Genomic DNA, 19,367 nt, shown 5'->3' on the forward strand with positions numbered 1-19,367 from the left:
TGTCCGGACTGCGGTCGTTTATTGACGGGGATGCATTTTTAACACTGCAGCACGCATGTGCATCACACAGAGATAGAACAAGCCCGTGCTCGCCAAGGAAGAGGCGGCCTAGCGAGGCAGCTCCCAGGTGGCGCCGTGTCCTCCTCCCACGACGCGCGGCTGGACGGAGGGGCCGGCTAGGAGCCCTCGGTGTCGGTGTTGTCGCTGCCCGTGGTATTCTCCCAGTCCACCTCCCCCTGCCTCGCGCCGTGCTGCATCTTCCTGAGGGCCCGCTTCCTGCGGGAGACCCAGGCGGCGCAGGTGGGCGCAGGTGTGCGCGGGGCCACCGCTCCCTAGCCCCCCTCGCCCTCCGCCCACGCGGGCCCACCTGCGGTAGTTCTCGAAGCTCTCCTTGAGACGCCGCCGCCCCTTCTCCTTCTCGGGGGGCTCCCCGCCGCTCAGGCCTGCGTCCTGCTGGAGGGGCGAGGCTCAGGCTCCGGCCAGCGCCCGCGTGGGCCCCACCCCCGCCCCTGGGGCTGCGCACGGGGGGCCGGGCGGGCGGGACGCGCTTTCTCTCAGATGACAGGACTGGCCTGGGACGCACGCACAGCCAGCAGGGATGGTCTCCAGGCCAGTGTTCCTTCTACTACAGTGTCCGGTGCGGCCCCCTTGCCGTCGGGCTCCGTGCAGTGGACAGTGAGGCCGAGTTCCCACTCAGGTTAACGCTGCGCCCCATCCAGAAGATGGGCCCGCTCCCTGCCCCCTCTCCCGCTGCTTCGTCCAAGAAGGGAGGGGGCTCAGCTTCACATTACAAAACCCACACCCCAGGAGCCCATGGGCAGAGACCTTGTGATCACCCCCCAGGCGTCCAGGTAGAGGAACCACTCTCCCCGTTCGTTCGTTATCATTCACACTGAGACCCACACCAGGGGCCTCTCAGGGCTCCAGGGACCCCAGGCAGCCTTACCTTGGGGGCCAGTGAGAGCCGCTCCTTCTGCAGAGCCACAAAGGGCTGCTCAGGGCTCTCCCCGATGGCCGGGCCGCCTGCAAGGGAGGTTGTACCTTTTGGTCCTGCCTACCTGCCAGGATCGCGCTCGCCAGCACTTCTACCCCCTAGCCCGGGCCAGTCCTGTGCCACCTTCTGGGTCCTTATTGGACCCCACAAGCATTCCCATTGTATAGACATGGGGACTGGGGCTCAGAGACCTCACTTCCCACTCCTGGCTCCCGGAGCAGATGCTGCGCCTCGTCCCTGGGCAGGGGCCAGGGCTGGGGCACTGCAGCGTTGGGAGCAGAACACTGCAGGCTGCTGGGCTCCCTCCACATCTGCCAGGGCCTGGATGGGCCCAGGGCTCAGGACCCACAGGAAAAGTGCTCGGATGGGCTGGCTCCCCTAAACTGTCCACGATGGGCGACTGTGGCTTCCAGGTCTTGGGGACATTGTGGTGGGAAAGGCCCAGGCCCAGGTCTTCCCCTCCTCCTTGGCCTCTGACCCTGAAGCCTGCGCCACCTCCCACAAGGGGCCACATCAGCCCTGGGTTGGGGCTCCCAGGACGGCTGGGCCAACAGCCTTCCCCTCCCGTTGACTGCCTGCGGGTCCTGCCCGCTTGTCCCCACGTGGGGGCTCACTGGCCTCAAGTTCATGTCTTTGGGCAGCAGCAGAGAGACCAACCACTTACTTCTCCATTTGCTGCCTCTTCCTCTTTCAGCGCCCCTCAAGAAGCTGGGGTCAGGCCTGACGCTGAGGAGGTCCATCTGGCCTCACACACTACCTCTGCGGTGGCGCCCCCACCACCACCCATCCTCCCAAACTCCCGTCTGACACCCACCTTCAGAGCCAGCCCCTTGTCATCCCCGCTGGGCCATCTCCCTGCCACTCGCTGTCCTGTGCCCAGGCAGGCAGAAGTATCCCGCCCCTGCCACCTTAAGGCCCCAGTCACCCTGAGCTGTCCCTCCTTCCCTGCTCTGTTCCACTTCCTGGCAGGGGCTACCTCCCCAGCTCCCTGCTCTGGAGGGCAGGGTGCCTCCACTCTGCAATCCCGGGGCCTGAGTGGGCTGCGATGGCCAGGCGTGTTCTCAAGGTGGGAGGTGGGATGTGGACCTGCAAGCCTGGGCCCCGGGTTCCAATGGGGCTCTTGTTTGCTGGCTGGGGAACCTTGGGGGTTGCTTATCCCTCTGGGCCTCAGTGTGCCCATCTGTGAAGTGGGGCTGTGGAGGTCTATGGGCCAGGGCTGGGGCACGTGTCCCCAGGTGCCGGCGTCATGCGGTGTGCGTGCTGAAGGTCGGGACGGGTGCCCGCTTGCGGCCAGAAGGAGGCCTTAGCCAGATCCTCCGGGACAGGCCGCTCGCCTCCTCACCTTTGTCTGAGAGCTGGGCGTCCTCCTCTAGGTCCTGGGGGAGCGAGAGCTTCCCAAGAGAGAAGGGCAACTGGTTAGACCACCAGTCTGCCAGGACAGGACCTGACCCTCAGCGCTGCCCACCCACTGCTGCGCTCCCCACTGCCGTCACCCCCTGTGCCGGCTTCTCAGGGAGGGACCTACGCTGCCCAGCCGGGCGTTGGGAGGATGGCCAGTGGTGGGCTGAGCTCCCAGAGCTTCTGAGGGACCCAGTGGGACTGTGGTCCGGCAGAGGCTGTGGCCGGGAGTCCGGGGTGAGGCTGGTCCTGGGCCCGCCCCCAGAGTCACACTCACCTCCTGGGAGTTCCTCGGTGAGCCGTCCTCTAGGTCGGAGCTCTGTGGTCACAGAAGAGGGGTCGGTCAGCAGGCTGTGCGGAGACCGAGCCACTCGAGGGCACGGGGTGGGGTCCCAGGCCAGCCCACCCTCCAGGCCATGGCTGGGCCTGGCCCCTGGCCAGAACGCCCCTCCCCCCCCACACCCTGCCAGGCCCTGAGCTATGCCAGCTCTGCAGCCCACCTCCACGAGGGCTCGGTGGGCAGGCAACCTTACAGAGGAGGGAGGGGCTCAGGAACGTCTGGGGACCTGCCAGAGCCAGCGGCAGAGCTGTGGCCGAGCCAGGCCAGGCCCAGGCCCCTTGGTGGCTCCTCCTCTGGGGTCTGCAGTCTCTAGGGACACACCTGCCCCCATGTGGCCGCACCCCCAGAGCCCCACCATGGCAGAGCCATGGTTCTCTCTGACTGAGGGACACCGTAAAGGCCCCGGGGGAGGCCCACCAGGACGGACGTGTCCAGCTGCTGCCACCGGAGGCGGCCCTCGGCCGCCAGCAGCTGGCCCTCGCGCTGGAACAGCTGCAGCTGCAGCTCATCCGCCGTCTCGCTCAGCTCGCGGACCTGCTTCCGCAGCGCGTCCTTGTCCTGCAGGCTGCGGGCGTGCTGTGCGTGCAGCTCCTCCCGCGTCACGATGGCCTGTGGGGCAGCGCAGGGCAGGGCAGGGCAGGGCAGGCGCGGCCCGTCTCCCTGCCCCCCCGCAACCCCCCGGCCTTTCATTTCCCCTCCCGGCTCTCTCACTTCTCAGCACAGCCCGCCTTATTTCTAGCAGTGCTCCTGGGATAATTTCCAGCAACATGGCCGGGGACGGGGCGGGGGCCAGCGCTGGCCTCTTCCCCTTTCTTGACCGAGGATGTCACTCGTGTTTTGGGGGTTGTAAACGCAATACAGGCTCAGAATGGAAAGTGTGGACAGCTCAGAAAATATAAAGAAGATAATAGCCCTGAGGACAGCCCCTGCTGACCCTGCAGGGTCAAGTCCTGCTCTCTGGGCACATTCAGCCGTGTTCACGTGCCCACACGTGCGTTTCGTACTTCCTGGGTGCAGCTTGAGACCAAGAACACGATTGTTGACAGCCATGTAACATTCTTTAAGACGAACACCCCACGCTTTATCAAGCCAGTCCCCCATGGCGGGGGCACTGAGGTCAGCCCCGGAGGCCAGCCCGCGACCCACAGTGACAGGCCCAGGAGGCTGCGGCTGCGAGGCACACTTGCAGGAAGCCAGCCTCGCGTCCAGCAATGATCCAGGAGCTAACACACACCCCTGCCTCCATCGACCCCGACAGCCAGGGCTGGATTAGTAACAGGACATCCTGAATTTCTGTGCCAGCTTCCAACTCGGGACCCACCAGAGAAAACCCTGCCACTCACCTCGGCGGCCAGGTGCCAGCGTCCCTGGGCGGGTGGCCTGCCCTGGGTGCCACCGGAGGCTGCGCGTCCCTGCTGGCCATGCACGAGGCAGAGGGGGGCTGTGCTCGGGCAGCTCCGGGAAGGAGCTGTCCTGTCAGGTGAGCTGTGCCCATTTCACGCCTGCTGCCCCAGACCGCACTGCTGCCCACGGCCTTGAGGGAAGCACGCATCTGCCGGGCTTTCTCTGCGTTTCTGTTATTCCCATGAGAGGGCTTTCTAAGTGAGTTTGCCGGGGAAAGGGAATCTACCTCTTCAGGCTCCTATACAGACTGCCAATCACCCTCCAGAAAGTGACTGAGGCGACAGCTGTAGCTGATCAGAAACGACCCCGAGCCGCGACAGGAACGTGATGGGAAACGAAGAAGCAGGTGCAGCCCTGCGCTGGGGCGCCGCCTCCCCACCCAGAAGAGTGCAGCCGGCCAAGGCGCCCGTGGCATTTTAAGCGAAAGAAGTCTTTGCAAAACGAGTCAGAAAGCTTCCACTCTTATAAAACAAAAATGAAACTACAAGTACGCTGAAAAAAGGCTGGCAGGTACAGCAGAAGGTGGAGCGTGGACTTCCTGGCAGCAGGTGGGGCAGAGGTGGAGGAAGGGGATTAACTCATTAGCGTTCACGTTTCTAAACGAGCATGAACTGCTTTTGTCTGTGCTCCCTGAAAACCCACCGTGACAACTGCATCCCTGAGAGGCCACTGCATCCGGGGGGGGCTGCGCGGCCCCTACCTGGTCCCGCTCGATGGCGACCTCCTCCATCTGCTGCAGGATGGCCTCGATGCGGTCCTTGTACATCTTGGAGTCCTTCCGCAGGGCCAGGCACTGCAGCTCGAACATCTCCTTCTCCTCCGTGCACTGCGGGAGACGGCAGTCAGCCGAACCGCCTGTGGCCCCGCCGGCCCAGAGCTCCAGACCGAAGCTGGGCCCCGACGTGCCCGGGGAGCGCGGGCGCCAGGTGGGGCGGAAGGCCGGCCCTCGCCTCCAGGCGGGGGGGAGGAGGGACGTGGAGCCCCGCTCAGTCGGCCCAGGGCGCACCCCCCACCTGCCCGCCGCGTACCCGGGCGCGCAGGGCCTCGGCCTGGCGCAGTTCCTTGCGCAGGGAGAAGATGGTGGCGGTCTGCTCCTGGAGGTCCCTCTGCGCCTGGCGCCAATCCTCCCCCAGCACCTGGATGTAGGGGCTGCTCTGGTCTGGCTTCCCCTCCTGTGGGTGCGAAGGGAGAGGGCGGCAGCACAGCGGGGCTGGGAGGCCCAGGCCGGGCCCCCGCGCCCGCCCCGCCGGCTCGGCCCCCGGGGCCCCACCTGGACGGAGGCCTGCAGCTCCTGCACCCGCGCCTGCAGCAGCGCCTTCTCCTGCTGCAGCTCCCACAGCAGCTCGTGGCTGGGCCGCTGCTCCATGGCGTGCTTGAGCTTCAGCGTGTGCCGGCGCTCCACCGAGCACTCGTCCTCTGCCTTCATGAGGCTGTGCCTGAGCCTGTCGATCTGCGGGACCGGCTGTCAGCACCAGCCCAGGACCCCGGCGCCCGCCGCCCACCCCAGGAGCCCCGCCGCGCAGGGCACCTCCAGCTGCAGGTCGCGGTTGCGCATGAGCGCGGCGCCCCGCTCCTCGCTCTGCCGGGCCAGGCGCAGGGCCAGGTCGTAGTTCTCGTCCTTGCAGCGCTGGAGCTCGCGGCCGCCCACCTCGCAGGCCTCCTTGAGCCTCTGCACGCGCTCCTGGTGCTGGCGCAGCAGGCTGTCCTTCACCCTCAGCTCCTTCACGAGGTCATCCTTGGAGCCCAGCCGTGCCGTCAGGTCCTGCACCTTCTTCTGCAGCTTCATCACCTCGCTCATCAGCAGCTGCATCAGGCCCGACTCCCCGGATGCGTCTGCAAACCAAGAGGGCGTCACATGACGCATGGTACACCTGGCCCCTCCCCGGCCTCCGCTTGAGGACCAGCGGCTCCAGGGGAGCCCGGCCAAGGGGTCAGTTCCCAGTTGCGGCTGCCCCCCGTCCCGGAGGTGAACTCACCTCCCAGCCCTGTCGCCACCCCCTACTCCCAGGGCAGGGCAGGGCAGGGCAGGGCAGCCCAGGGCCTGGGTATCCATCCCTCTTTGTCTAATCCTGATTGAGAGGCAGGGGACGCGACTCGGGGACGCCTCACAGGCTGCTGGGGCGAGCAGGCCTGGCCTCTCGGGCATGGCTTTAGCGGGGTCACATGATCTTCTGGGCAGGAGGGGCTCTGAGCCAAGAATCAGCCTGTGCACCCCACCTCCCACCTGCTCCCCACTCCGGAGTTCGGGTCCCCCTTTCCTCCAGCCTCTGCTCCCTCCACGAGCGTTAGGAGGAGAGCGGGATGGGAGTGACACTCAGACCGGGCCCAAAGCTGGCACCCTTCCCACACACGGCTCGCTCCCTTCCTTTCATACGCGATTTATCCATGAGGGGACCAGGTGGGGAGGGGGCCGCCGGCTGTAACCCACACCATCCCCCGCCCCTCCATCCGGGCCCTGTGCCTCCAGGCCCGTGTCCCGTTCCTCACCGATGATCATGGAGAAGACGCGGGTGGGCTCTTTGCCCGTGACCTTCCTGTACAGCTGCGGGTAGTAGAGCTCCAGGCTCTCTAGGAACGCCACGTAGCCCTTGTGGCCAGTCCGCTGCAGGATGTCCAGGAGCACACCTGCGACCCAGAGGACACGTGTGGGCACGCAAGGCTGCAGAACCCCAAGAGGCTGCAGTGGCGGGGGTCTGGACGGCTCTCCCAGGGCCTCAGCTGTGTGTGAAGCACCACAGCTGCGGGCAGACGGGGCCGGGGGGCCTCCGGGGGACGGGGGTGGGGGATGGGCACTGACCCACTTTCCGCTTGCGGATGACCAGGCTGGGGTCGCTGAGCACCTGCTCTTCGTCATCGGGGTTCAGGACCTTGCACTGGCGCAGGTAGGGCGTGATGCGGGCGGGGTCGATGATGGAGATGAGCTTCACACGGAAGCCCTCCAGGGCGCTCCAGCACTCGTCCTCGTTCTCGTAGTCGGACATGGCGTAGTCGGGGCAGGCGGCTGGGAGGGATGCCGTGGCTGAGCAGCAGGCATTGCCGGGAGCCAGGCCTGCGCCTCGCCCGCCAGGGCTCTGGGCAGAGCCAGACCAGGAACCCAGCCCAGGGGCGTCCAGGAGAGGGGCCACCAAGAGAGGGAGAAGCCCCCGCTCCCTCCCATTGGCTCGCCCGGCATTGCCCTTCACGGCCCTGCTCCCGCCCCTCTGGCCGCCCTGGGCTTTTTCTCTCCCTGGGTCACCCCAATAAGCATGGGGAACGGCGTGGAGATGCTCCAGGGTCAGGTGGCATCTAGGAGAACACGCTCCCCTGCACTACAGCCCTCCTTTGGCCCTGTCCCCCCAGAGCACCCCAAAGTGCTGCGGGGCAGGCGGGAGGCTGCCCCCTACCCACGGAGCTGTTTGCGCCACCTACCAGCACAACCTCCCTGGCACACGGGGGAGGGATCCCAGCCCCAGCCCCCGAGGTGCCAGGCTGTGCTGGCGGGACTGCCTCCTTCCTCGCGGGGCAGTGCCTGCTCACATCCACTCCCATCCCCTCCTCTCCTTCCGCAGCTGGTGACGCAACAGTCACCTAGCAGCTTCCGGGCCGGCCTGCTCCGGGTCAGGCTCGGTGACAGGGTGCCCTCCAGGAAGGGTGACTGTGGACGGCCCACGGTGGAGGGAGAGCCAGGGGCCCGGGCGCACTGGGAGGGGTGGTTGTGTCGCCCAGGGCTGGCCTGGAACGCAGCTCCGTGCCTCCTCCAGCCTCTGGGACACCAGCCGTCCAGGCTCCTCCTGTCTACCTCCCAGGCGAGGCCTGCTCTTGGCCGCACTCTTGGGGACTGTCAGGCCAGCTCTCCGACAGGGGACCATCTACGCTGAAACCGCCCGCCGCTATTCCCTTCTACACTACCAGTGGGGGAACCACTCTCTCCAGGGCCAGGCTGAGCCGGGAGCAGCCATGTGGTGGCCTCCTCTCAGCAGTGGGGACGGAGACCCTGACCCCGCCGTCGCAGGCTGAGCCTTTGGCCTGTGTGGGAAACACCGGCTTCCAGCCCAAAGGGACTGGGCCACCCTCCTAGAGACGCAGCTGGCAGCAGGTTCGCGCTGTCCTGTCAGCCCACCCACCCAGCAACAGACAAAGCATTGAATGAAAACACCAGCAACTTGGGGTCTTTGGAGTGTCTGGCCCGGTCCCCGCCTTCCTAGCCTGATGTCCACGCGTCCCACACCTGACAATGCCCTGCTGCTTATTCCAGTGAAACGACCAGCAGGTACCGGGTGGCTGTGAAGGGACAGGGCAGCAGAGCGAGGCCACCTGATGCCCTCCTGGGGTATTTGCTCCAGACCCTGCTCCCTGCCCCAAGCCTGAGCTGGGCCACAGCGGCTTCCCAACCATCTGAAGCAAGGGCACCAGGCCGGCCTACCTCGGGGTCCTCCTGGGGCACCTAGCCGGACACCGGTCAGCCTGGGCCGCCCAATTCAGTGTGTGGCAGGACTGCCGGGCTGCCGGGACAGAGGGCGGGCGGGGCCAGAGGAAAGCCGTGCACTTCCTGATGGGTCCGCTTAACCCCACAGAGGCCCGGCTGTCCTCCCGCAGGGGACCGTCTCCGCGCTGCCTTCTGATTCGCCCAAGCAGGGCGGCCCCAGGAGGCGGGGACAGGGAAGTGGAAGCTGCCGGCTGCCGAGGAAAGCGGCTCCTGCTTGGAGCCCCCCGCGCCGCGCCCCCCCACCCCGGGCGCCTCCCCGCCGGCCAGCCCAGTGCCAGGGCCCCGGAGCCTGCCCTGGAGGCCCAGCCCCGACCTTGCAGAGTGGGAGCGCGAGCCGTGGCTCTGCCAGTGTTGGACGAGGCCAAGCCACCGTCCCGTCCATTCTGGTTCCATAAGGACTGCAGCGTGGTGTCCAAAGAGAGCATGGGGCTGGCGGGGGGGGCGGGGCTGCAGGCCCTAAGCCTAGCCCCCAGCCCATGGTGCAGCTGGCTCAGCCTCTCCCTTCCTGGGAGCAGCCCCTCCCCACCAGGACACACGGGACAGCGACAGCAGGGCCCCACGGGAATCCCCAGGCCACCGCCCCACCAGAGTGGCCTCACTGGTTGAACTGAGAGAGCTGCCACCTGCCAGGTCGAGCAACAGCTCCGGGAAGGGTTTGCGGCTGGGTGGGCAGGGGCCTGACCAGCACTGCTGGCTCCCTTCCTGTAGGGTCCTGAGCCCCTCAGCCCCAGGGTTTTTCTCTGCCTCCTGGGCCCATGGTGGTCAGTAGGCTAAACCCCAGGAATCCCGGCACCACCAGGCGCTGCTGAGTGGCCGGGCCTCCCCGCAGGCCTCCAGGAGGCCCGAGGTCACCCTCCAGGCATGACCCTCCAGGCACAGGCAGGCCCCTAGCCCCCTAGGGGAGCCGTGTTCTGGGGGATCCTGCCCCGGACTGGAGGGTCTTGGGGGGAAGTCCTGGTACAGGAGTGGCAGGAGCTGCGGCTCTGCGCACCCAGCAGGCAGAGGGCCGGTGCCGGGCCCTCCGTGACCCAGTGTTTCCTGTTTCATGACATGAGACTAAGGAAGGAGTCTTCCTCACGGTGTGTTTATGAATTAAATAATAACAACGCTACGTTCTCTGACCACGTCAGAATCAAACTAGAAATCGGTAACAGGAGGACATCGGGAAAATCACTAAGTGTCTGGGAATTAAATAACCATCATCTTAAATAACCCACAGCCCAGAGGAGATCACAAGGAAACCTGGAACTGGTGAGCCCAGTACCAGAGGCACAAAGTGAAACACACACACCCACGTGGCGAGTCAGCCTGTGGCTGTGTGACGTGACGTGGGGTGTCTGGGTGCGGGCAAAGGGGAGACAGGTGACCCCAAGTGACTGCTGTCTGGGGGGGCAAGACACACGCTGGGCACACTTGTCCCATTTCTCTGTGTTGGAAAATTTCCCTAATAAGGTGAAAGCAAAGGGGAGCAGCGTGCAGGAACAAAGCTCCAGGAAAGCCAGTGTCTCGGAGGTGTAACCGAACCCCCACACCCGCGCTCCTTTAGGCCGGAGGGACAGAGAGGCCGCGGGGGTTCGGCCTCCTGCCAAAGAAACGCCTGCACAGAATCAAAAGGGCACTGGCCCGGGGCTGCCGTGGGGGCTGTGGGTACTCAGGCTGCCGCTGGTTCTGGGGACCCGCCTGGGTCGGCCTGTGTGGTCTGGATGGCAGAAGTGGGCCCGCCCCATGCCTGCGGCGGCACCCGGGTGGGCGCTGGGCTGCCCTTCCGCTTGGAGCAGCCCCCAGCCTGAAGGCTAGAGCCACAAGTGTTTCTCGTGAGATGGGTAACGCTCTGTTTCTCCCCCTCCACAGGCCCCTAGAGGCCAAGCGTGCAGGGGCTCCGTGGACCCCAGGGCCCAGCTGGCGCACTCCCCACACTTCCAGGGGTGGCCCAGTCCCTCTGCACACCGCCCAGTACCTCAGGACGAGACCACCAAAAGCACGTGGCTTGCTTTTAATTAAAAAACAGGACATTTCTTCATTCCTCCCGATATCATGGTTTGCACTCGGGGACCAGCCGAGCCCATCACGACGCGGCCGCTGTTGGCAGAGCCCTTCTGCCACGGGCTGGGTGCCGGCCTCCCGGGGTGGGCAGGCTCGCTGGGTCCAGCACGAGCCCCACCTCCTGTCGGCAGCAGCAGTGGCTGTCCGGCCCTGGGAAGTCCTGGAACACAAGATCACCCCGATGGCAGGGGGCCCTCACCCCAGCCGGACCCCGCGGATGGGAACGCAGAGGGACAGCACTCTGCCTCGTGGGGCAGGGCGGGCTGGAGTGAGGCCTGGCTGCCCCCCTGCGGTCCGCGGAGCGGGCCGTGCGGAGGACTGGCCCTGGAGCCTGAGTGGGCTCTAAGCAGGCCCACCCCAGGCATCCCCTCTGCGGTCCCCCACCCACCCAGAGCTCCTGCTCCGGCTCTAGCCATCTAGCCCAGGACCCAGAACCTCCCACAGCGCAGCCCGCGCTGTGCTGAAGGACCCAGCTCCTGCCTCTGCGACAACCCCCCGACCCGGGTCTCGGCGTGTGAAAACCGACCATGCTGGGCCTATCTGGTGCCTGCTGTCTGGGCACTGGGGACCCCATGCTTGCCCTACGGGCTCACGTTCAGGGGAGACAACAGACAGATACATGGACCACGTCAGGCGTCAGGGACGGGCAAGCGCCACAAGGACAGACGGGCACTGGGACAGCGATGCCACCTTAGGACGGTTGGGGAGGGCGTCTCTGAGGAGCTGACCACCGAGCAGAGACCCGGATAGAGAGGTGACAGCCTTGCAGACAGACGGGGAGAAGAGTCCCAAGCAGAGAGGACAGAAGTGCCAAGGCCCCAAGGCACACGTGGGCCGGCAGGAGGGAAGCAGCAGAGGCTGGGGTGCGGAACCCAGTGGCAGAGGGGAGAGTGAGGGAGGGGAGGGTCTCCGAGACCCGGCCCGCAGTGGCCTGGTTATACCACACCCCACCCCGCGTGACAACAAGAAGCTGAGATGAGCTCCTGAGGCCCCGTGTGCCCGGCGCAAAGCTGAGGGAGGGCCCGGGTCCCTCACCCTGCCGTTCACTCCAGCCTCCTCCGCTTCCGGGCATGCCGGGCATGCCGTGTCTGGAGCACGTCAAGCTCATCGGGACTGTCCGGGCAGGAGGGGGCAGAGGCCTGTCCGGGGTGTGGCGATCCCTGAAACTAAGTCCAGGCAGAGAAAAAGTGACTCTCCAGCCAGGATGGGCAGGGGAGGGGGTGGCGGCAAGGGACAGGTAGCTCCTTGGACTTGTCCCCGCCGAGATGGGACAGGACGTGCTGCCTTCCTGGGGTCACATGCGGGCTCTGGCTTTCCGCTGACCCCTCTCTCACTCGGGGGCTCCAATCCCCTCTGAGCAGCCCCCCTAGAGCCAGCCATCTATGCCACGGTTCCCCCAAACTGGGCTGGCCGGGCAGGGATGGAGGACCACGGAAGGCTGCACACACTGCGGGGGACAGCGAGCCTTTTGCCCTCAACACCTATTTAGGGCCCAGCAGTGTTTTGCCTTTGCTTCAGTCCAGAAGCCCCCCCCCGGACTCCTAAGGCCGTGCTCCTGGGAAGGAGGGGGGCCGGGCCGGGCCGGGCCGCGGGCAGGTGGGACTGGCACAGCTCAGCGACAACCCCGCCTCCCCGGCCCCGGCAACGCATGAGGGCGGCCCCAGGCTCGACCAGGCCAGCAGCGAGGCCACCCTGCGAGAAGGCGAGGGACTGCTTCTGGGGATTCTCTGGGGGGTCACCACCTGCTCGCTGGACACCACCTGCCAGGGACCTCAGGGCCCTCCCTGTCCTGAGGCGACCCGGCTCTCCTGCTCAGCCCAGGCAACAGGGACTAGGGGCTCCCTGGGTGCACGGGTCAGGGGACACCTTCACACGTGTGTGCGGCGGGTTTCTTGTCAGGTAACAGTTACGGTGGTTTTGCTTCCACAGCTTAGAGAACTCTGCACGTGGACGTGCTGGAGTCGGCAACTGGACGGACCCCCACGAAGTGCAGGCGCACAGACAGCCCCCCAGAGGTGTGAGTGTGTGAGCGTGCGCACGCGCGGGGGGCATGGAGACTCCTGTGGACGAGGCCTGGGTGGCGGGACCCCCATGCCGGCAGTGAGGTTCCTGCCGCCGGAGTCCGCGCGTGTGGGGTGCACAGAGCGGCCTCTTCCTCCGCAGAAACCAGCCGCTGGCCCCCCTGCCGTGACCTCCCCCTGCTCCCACCCCCCGTGCTCCGGGCGGGGGCCGACACCCACAGGGGGTGAGGCGCACCGGGGGATGCGGACGGGCGTGGGGAAGGGGGCGAGGGCTCCACGCCTGCAACCACCTACCTGAGCAGGCATGGCGGCCGCCTGCGCACCGCTGGCTGGGTCCCCCGGCTGCCCGGCCACAAGCTCTGGCTGACCCGGGCTGCTGTCATCACTGTCGCTCTCGGGGCTGGACCTCATGGCTACTGACAGGGTGGTGGGCACGCCGCGGGGGGACAGGGTGGCCAGGAGTGCGGGGAGGGCGAAGGCCGCCAGGAAGCGCACCCGCAGCAGCATGTAGGCCGGGCTGTCCCGGAGCTGCTCGCGCACACGCCCCAGCGAGGCCTGCAGGGCTCCGGCTGCCCCGCTGGGCACCAGGGAGGCGGCTCTGTGCTCCAAGGCCTTCTTGCGGAGCAGGAGGCCAGACAGTGTCCGCAGGCTGCACAGCGTGGGAGGCTGGTAGGACAGCCTGCTGCCCAGCGGGGGCACACGTACCCCCCGCTGCCCCCTCAGCCACTCCCGCACAGCTGCCTCGCCCTCCTGGGAGAGGAGGCGCAAGTCCAGGGCCCTCTTCTCAGGCCTGCGCCGGGGCGGGGGTGGCCCCTCCAGGCCCGAAGGCCTCCTGGGCTCCCCTGGCCCTGAGGTGGTCCCGGGGGGCTCCGCTTCAGAGCCGTCAGCCAGGGGCGTAGCCTGGGAGGACGTCCTGGGTACAGACGTCTCTCCAGGGGCGCATCCCCCAGGGCCATGGGCCATGTCCACCTCCGCAGGGCTCTGGGACGTGGGGTGCGCCGCAAGGGTCAAGAGCTCTGTCCCGGAGGCAGGGTCTGATTCTGTGTCCGTGTTGGTTGGGGGCTGCCAAGGGCGGCCCTGCCCAGAGAGCCTGGGGCCCTGGCCTGCCTGAGTCGCAGCTGGGGAGGGCAGCAGAGTCACCGATAGCCCTGGAGGCTCAGGAGTCCCTGCTGGCCTCGGAAGGCCCACCATCGCCTGCACAGGCACAGAGAGCAGCCCCTGGGCTGTGAGCACCCAGGTGACAGGCAGAGGGGTGCTGGCTGCCGTGTGTGTGCCCAAAGCTGGCGTCAGGCTGAGGGGCTGGACAGGCAGCCGAACAGGGCTGGGCGCTGCAGTGAGAAAGGGTGGTGCCTCGGGCACGCCCTGCTTCCGGGACGTGGCCGGGGCCTGAGACTGTCCGAGACTGCTTGGCCGGCAGCTCACAGGGACCTGGCCGGGGCCCAGACCTGGGACCCTGGAGGCAGCAGGGGCAGCCGGGGCCTTCGAGGCTCCTGTGGAGGCCGGAGCGAGGGCCAGGGCTTGCAGTGTCAGGGGTCTCTCCTCCGCGGCGGAGCCCCAACAGCCTAACGCACTCGAAGCGGCCGCCACGGGGCCCCCAGGCCCAGACAGCACGGCACCAGAGACTGGGGGGCCTTGGGGGGCCAGCGGCTGGAAGACCACAGGAGAGGAGACCAGCAGCTGGGGCAGGAGGACCGCGCGGCCCTGGGCAGCCTTCCTGGCTCGGGCCTCCCGCAGCCGCTTCTCCCGAAGCAGCTCAGACACAGTTTTGGGCTTGGGCCGGGGTCCGGACGGAGCCGGCGGGGGTGCCTGCGGCGTGGACTCCGCGTGGCAGGCCTGCGGCCCTCCACTCCCCATGGGGCAGGTGCTCTTCTTCGCAGCTCCTCGGGCCAGCACACTCTGGAGGAGGCAGCCTGCAGGGAGGACAGGACACTGACTGACGAGCTCCCGAGATAGGACGCGTCCCAGGGGAAGGGCCCTCACAGTGGGCAGCTGCTGGGCCTGGCATCTGGGCCGAGAGGGGCACATCAGCCTGGCCGCTCGTCCCCAGACCTCCCCTCGCACGGCACCCCGAGCCCCCATGCTCCTGCCCCAACCAGGGTGGGCCCGGGAAGAAGGCCAGCCCACGACGGCCCTGTGCATCAGCCCTACATCTCAAACACCTTCCAAACAAGGACTACTGGCTACACTGCCCTCCTCCCTGCACGTCACCTCTCAGGACCCCAGACCCTCGCCCGATTCTGCCGGTGTGGGCAGACTGATGGCCACAAGCAGGAGAGGCCCGTACCAGATGCTGCCCCACCAGCCCCACCAGCCAGGCCTCCTCCCTGAGGTGGCATTCAAACGGACCCACCACAGGACGTCCCTGGTGGCACAGAGGTTAAGAATCCGCCCGCCAATGCAGGGGACACAGGTTCGAGCCCTGGTCCGGGAAGATCCCACGTGCCGCGGAGCAGCTAAGCCCATGCGCCACAACTACTGAGCCTGCGCTCTAGAGCCCACGAGCCACAACTACTGAGCCCACGTGCCACAACTCCTGAAGCCCACGCGCCTAGAGCCCGTGCTCCGCAACAAGAGAAGCCACCGCGATGAGAAGCCCGTGCACCGCAAGGAAGAGCAGCCCCCGCTCACTGCAAGTAGAGAAAGCCCGCGCACAGCAACCGAGACCCAACACAGCCAAAAATAAATAATAAATTAATTGAAAAAAAAAAAACCAACAAAGAAACAAAAACGGACCCACCACGAGGCACTGAAATCCAAAACCTGTAACAGGTCTGGCCCTTTCCCCACTAAACACAAACCACCCAGATAAAGGGAGAGGCAGATGGGCAGTACCTGGGGTGTTCTGGGCACTCGAGGGTACCTGGAGAAGAAACCAGAGTCAGCGCTTCAGGAAAGTTCCCAAGGGCCCAGACCCACTTCTCCACCCCCACCAAGACCACCATTAGCCTGTCGCCCCGCGCCCAACGTGGCTGCACCCAAAGGCACCCTTGGGAGAGCTCATCTCGGCGGGTCAGGGCTGTGTGGGCTTTGCAGGGAGAGGCAGGGGGCCTGGCTGTCTAGGCAGGAGGGCACGGGGCTCCGTGGCCTGGATGGGCCACCACAGGACTGTATCTGGTCCTCCGACCAGCAGCATTACTTTGTCACTTCCTCCCGAGGTGGCGGGCTCAGGGACACAGCCCCCAGCTGCAAGACTCAAGGATTTGGCCACCGGCAGCAGGCTGCCACCCCAGCGGGGCCAGTGCCCAGGGCAGCGGGCGCCCAGTGGCCCCCACGCTCCACCCAGGGGAGGTACAGCCAAGCGGGAGGAGCACACGCTGTGCAACCAGGCGGGCCTGAGTGCCAGCGCAGACCCTGCAGCCCCTGAAGTCGCCTCAAAGCCCCTCCGGGCCCCAGACACCCCCGGGAGACGGGCAGACGCCTCCCAGGAGCGTCTCGGGCTGTCCCCGGCCTGTGGGGACCCGGAAATGCCTCTCTCCCCAGCTAGACAGGCGCCAGCTGTGCCGCTGGGACGGGAGGGAAGGGTGGCGGGAACCAGGGAAGCCCGTGCCTGGCCCTCACCCTCACTCCTTACCTGCAGGAGTGGCGAGTCCCGGGCACCAGCCCGGAGCAGGGCGGGCGGCCGGGCCTTCCTCTCCCGAACGACCTCCATGCAGCCAGCTGTGTCGATCTGGAACAACTGAGGGACGTGGACACACACCACCACGTGACAGGAGGCCTTCCTGCCCATCCTGAGGCCCCCCGCCCCCCTGCAGGGCCAAGGCCATGAGGGTGTCCGTGGAGGGACTCAGGCCAGCGCTGGCCGCAGCTGCTCTCGTGGAGCAGACCCAACGCCCCAGAGGCCTGGGCTGGGCCCGCACAGCCCCTTGAGGCTGTGGCCACGTGGCTCAGGCCCTAGCCAGGACTCGGGTTCTCCAGGCCGCCTCAGTGCCGCCACCTTCCTGCCCTGACCCAGCCCCTCGGGACGGCCAGGCCCCCCTTCCCCTCAGCGCCCAGCCCCTCCCACACAGGGTTTAGCTGGCGCGGCAGGGCCGCCGCCCCGTGGTGCCCCTTCCACGCTGAGTTGCGCGCTGAGAAGTGTGGGCCACGGAGGAGCCATTTTGAAGGATCCACCACTTTAAAAGGCTGGACTTTAAGTGAATCCACCACAAACTTCAAAACTCCGCCAAAAACGCAACGCACAGGAGAAAAGAAGGTGTGCGTCGGTGGCTTCTTACCTGAATGAAGAGGGTGAACACCGGGGTGCTGGCCAGGTGGGCGCCCTGCAGCTGCCTCCTGATGCCGTCAGCTGAAGGGGACAAGGGCACGTGTGCACAGGGGCCCAGAGAACCCACACCCCGCTGCCGCCGCGTCCAGCCAGGAAGAAGGGCGAGGACCTGCTGGCGGGCTGGCACGCACTCCTGAGCCCCGAGCGTCCCGCCCCCCCAGACAACGTGACCCACACGCGGGCACCGACGCACTCAGAACCCCGGGAAGATGCGCCCGCTTAGGCCTGAGTGTCTGCTCACTTCCTGAACCGGCCACCAGGTGCTAAGCAGAACGGGAGAGGCAAAACCAAACACCCCCCCCAGGTCGACACCGGGCTGACGGTACCCTCCCCCGACCCCCCTCCCCGGCAGGGCAGATGTGACCTCCATGTGCCTGCAGGTCCCCTCCAGCCCCCCTCCCCGACCGACTCTACCCCTGGGCCCCACGGGAGGCTCCCAAAGGGAAGGGGCCCCCGGGCAGTACCTCGACTGTGCGCCACGGCGGGCCTCCGGGGACTGCGTGGCAGGATGACCTTGCCCACCCATGGGCTCACGGCCGTCAGAAGCTGGTGCTCAAGGAGCCTCCTCTGCAGGGCATGTCCCTGGCGCCGCTGCCCGGTCCTGTGCCACAGCGGCCGCACGCAGGGCCTGGCCCTGCCACTGCCACCACCGCCACCAGGGGTGGGCCCCGGGGCGGCGCTGCGCAGGTGCGGCTGCCTCAGCTCCTTCTGTGGGGAGAGAAAGGCCCCTGGGGCTCCTGGCCAAGCTCCACTGCAGGGCGGCCACGCGCCTACCCTCACCGTCCTCCACTCTTGCTGGGTGCCGGAGCAGGGTACGGGTGGGAGACGAGACGGGTGGTGGGCACCGGGGTGGTCTTGGCGGCCTGGGGCGGCGCACCTGGCACCAAGTGGCCACGTCGGGCTGAGCACCTGCAGCGCCATCTCCAGGGGCCCCGAGTGGACGTCCCCACCCTGACACGCACGGCTCCCTGCCCAGACCCCAAAGCGTCTCGCACCCGCGCCCTGGGCCGCTGGGAAACACTCTTTGGAGTGTGGTGACCTCAGAGGAGGGCAGGGGGGTCCCTAAGGCCTGGCTCCAAGAAGCTGCCCAGCTCGGCCACACCCAGGACTAAGAGAGTCCCCGTTCCTCCGGGCAGCTCCCTGAGCTGATGACACGACATGCCTGAGACAAACCCCGGGGCTTAAGGCCCTGCAGTCACAGACTCAAGGAGAGACGATCCCACGTGGCACGGGGGCCGTGGCGTCCACTGTCCCTGGTGTCAGAGAGGGGGCTTCCAACCGCGCCCAGCACAAAACAGCCGCCCCAACGTGGACGCCACCCAAACGTGGCCAGAGCTGTGTCTGGGCCCAGGACCTCAACACATCCACGGACACGCCCACGCGTGACCGGCTGAGTCAGACCGGAGCAGGCGGACAGTGGGACCCTCCACAGGGGCCTCCTTGGAAGCAGGGCGACCGAAGGAACAGCTCCTCCTCGCTGAGCCCACCTCCTGCCCCACAGCTCGGGGCAGCACCCACCCTGTCCCTGCAGCTCTCCCACGGAGCTTGGAAAGCAAGCAAGCTGGGGGATTTCCGGGCGGTCCAGTGGTTAGGACTCAGCGCTTTCACCGCCGGGGCCCGGGTTCAATCCTTGGTTGGGGAACTAAGATCCCACAGCTGTGCGGTGTGGCCAAAAAAAAAAAAAAGCAAGCAACAAGGTGGGGAGTGGAGGGCCGGCCCCAGGAGCAAGCTTCTGCCTGGGCAGCTCTCCGGAACGAGTGCACAGGCCAGGAGTGCACACCGCAACGTGCAGGGAGGAGGCGTCTGCTCCCACACCCAGGGCACAGCTGCGCGAGCCCAGGCCATCCCCATCCCTGAGCGCAGCCCTGCTGACCCCAAGCAGGAGAGCTCCCACCCGCCCATGGCCTACCTGGTGCGCAGGCCCCGTGGAGCTCGAGGGGCGAGCGTCCGTCGAGCACGGGCATTGGATGCCCCTCAGGCTGGTGCTCTGGGTCCCGGAGGCGGCCCGCGCCTGGCCTGCCGGCTCTGCTGGGGCTGAGGCCGTGGTGCAAGCTTCCCAGCGGCCACCCTGGGCCGGGTCAGAGCCCTCAGGAGGGCGGGGGCAAGCACCACAGGGTCCTGGCCAGCTCCCGGGCCCCCCTCCCCACAGCTCCCTGGCGCTCTGCCGGGCAGGAACCCACAGGTCCACGTCAGGCACCACATGCTGTGTTGGCAGCAGCGCCTGGCCCCCCGTCAGGGCCCCCAGCGCTGCCTCTGGCTCTGAGTCCCCGCTGTCCCCACTGCTGGCGGTGCTGCTGTCCCCGCTGCTGGAGCTCCACCGCGCCTTGCGAGGGGGCCGCCGCCCCCGCCTGCGCCGCTGCTGCTTCTGTAGGGGGAGGGCTACTTAGAGGTCCCAGCCCCCCGGGGCTCAGCGACAGGGGACAGTGGGCAGGCGGGCC

The 19,367-nt window shown here is 67.0% G+C and overlaps 2 protein-coding genes and 1 long non-coding RNA gene across 13 annotated transcripts in view; 1 reads left to right on the plus strand and 2 right to left on the minus strand.

The window, feature by feature from the left end:
- On the minus strand, positions 1–8,697 carry CARD9 (caspase recruitment domain family member 9). 5 transcript variants are annotated; one of them, XM_033859089.2, is made up of 13 exons: positions 8,539–8,697; positions 6,934–7,137; positions 6,624–6,761; positions 5,665–5,969; positions 5,407–5,586; positions 5,165–5,308; positions 4,837–4,962; positions 3,150–3,341; positions 2,670–2,711; positions 2,337–2,385; positions 947–1,023; positions 368–450; positions 1–276 (listed from the first exon to the last, which is right to left on the minus strand). In XM_033859089.2, the coding sequence occupies exons 2-13, from the start codon at positions 7,115–7,117 to the stop codon at positions 177–179; spliced, it is 1,620 nt and encodes a 539-aa protein (XP_033714980.1). In that variant the 5' UTR covers positions 7,118–7,137; positions 8,539–8,697; the 3' UTR covers positions 1–176. The 5 variants fall into 5 exon arrangements, 3 of the variants coding, with proteins under 3 accessions (XP_033714980.1, XP_033714979.1, XP_073662930.1); XM_033859088.2 differs by having other exon boundaries at positions 368–453; XR_004527205.2 differs by lacking the exon at positions 2,337–2,385.
- On the plus strand, positions 8,258–10,624 carry LOC109552785 (uncharacterized). Its single transcript, XR_002179663.3, has 2 exons — positions 8,258–8,385; positions 8,690–10,624. It is a non-coding gene; the product is annotated as an uncharacterized lncRNA (long non-coding RNA).
- SNAPC4 (small nuclear RNA activating complex polypeptide 4) overlaps positions 10,581–19,367 on the minus strand; it is a 25,835-nt gene continuing 17,048 nt past the window's right edge. For all 7 annotated transcript variants that reach the window (XM_073806823.1, XM_073806822.1, XM_033859063.2 and 4 more), the window contains 8 exons: positions 18,839–19,294; positions 17,394–17,637; positions 16,880–16,950; positions 16,237–16,341; positions 15,498–15,525; positions 12,960–14,575; positions 11,680–11,810; positions 10,581–10,804 (listed from right to left, as the gene is read on the minus strand). In XM_073806823.1, coding sequence (XP_073662924.1) covers positions 11,688–11,810; positions 12,960–14,575; positions 15,498–15,525; positions 16,237–16,341; positions 16,880–16,950; positions 17,394–17,637; positions 18,839–19,294 — 2,643 coding nt within the window. In that variant the 3' untranslated portion in view covers positions 10,581–10,804; positions 11,680–11,687. The remainder of the gene's footprint in view (positions 10,805–11,679; positions 11,811–12,959; positions 14,576–15,497; positions 15,526–16,236; positions 16,342–16,879; positions 16,951–17,393; positions 17,638–18,838; positions 19,295–19,367) is intronic.

This window comes from Tursiops truncatus, chromosome 6 (assembly GCF_011762595.2).
Source record: "Tursiops truncatus isolate mTurTru1 chromosome 6, mTurTru1.mat.Y, whole genome shotgun sequence".
In the NCBI taxonomy this organism is placed as follows: Eukaryota; Metazoa; Chordata; class Mammalia; order Artiodactyla; family Delphinidae; genus Tursiops; species Tursiops truncatus.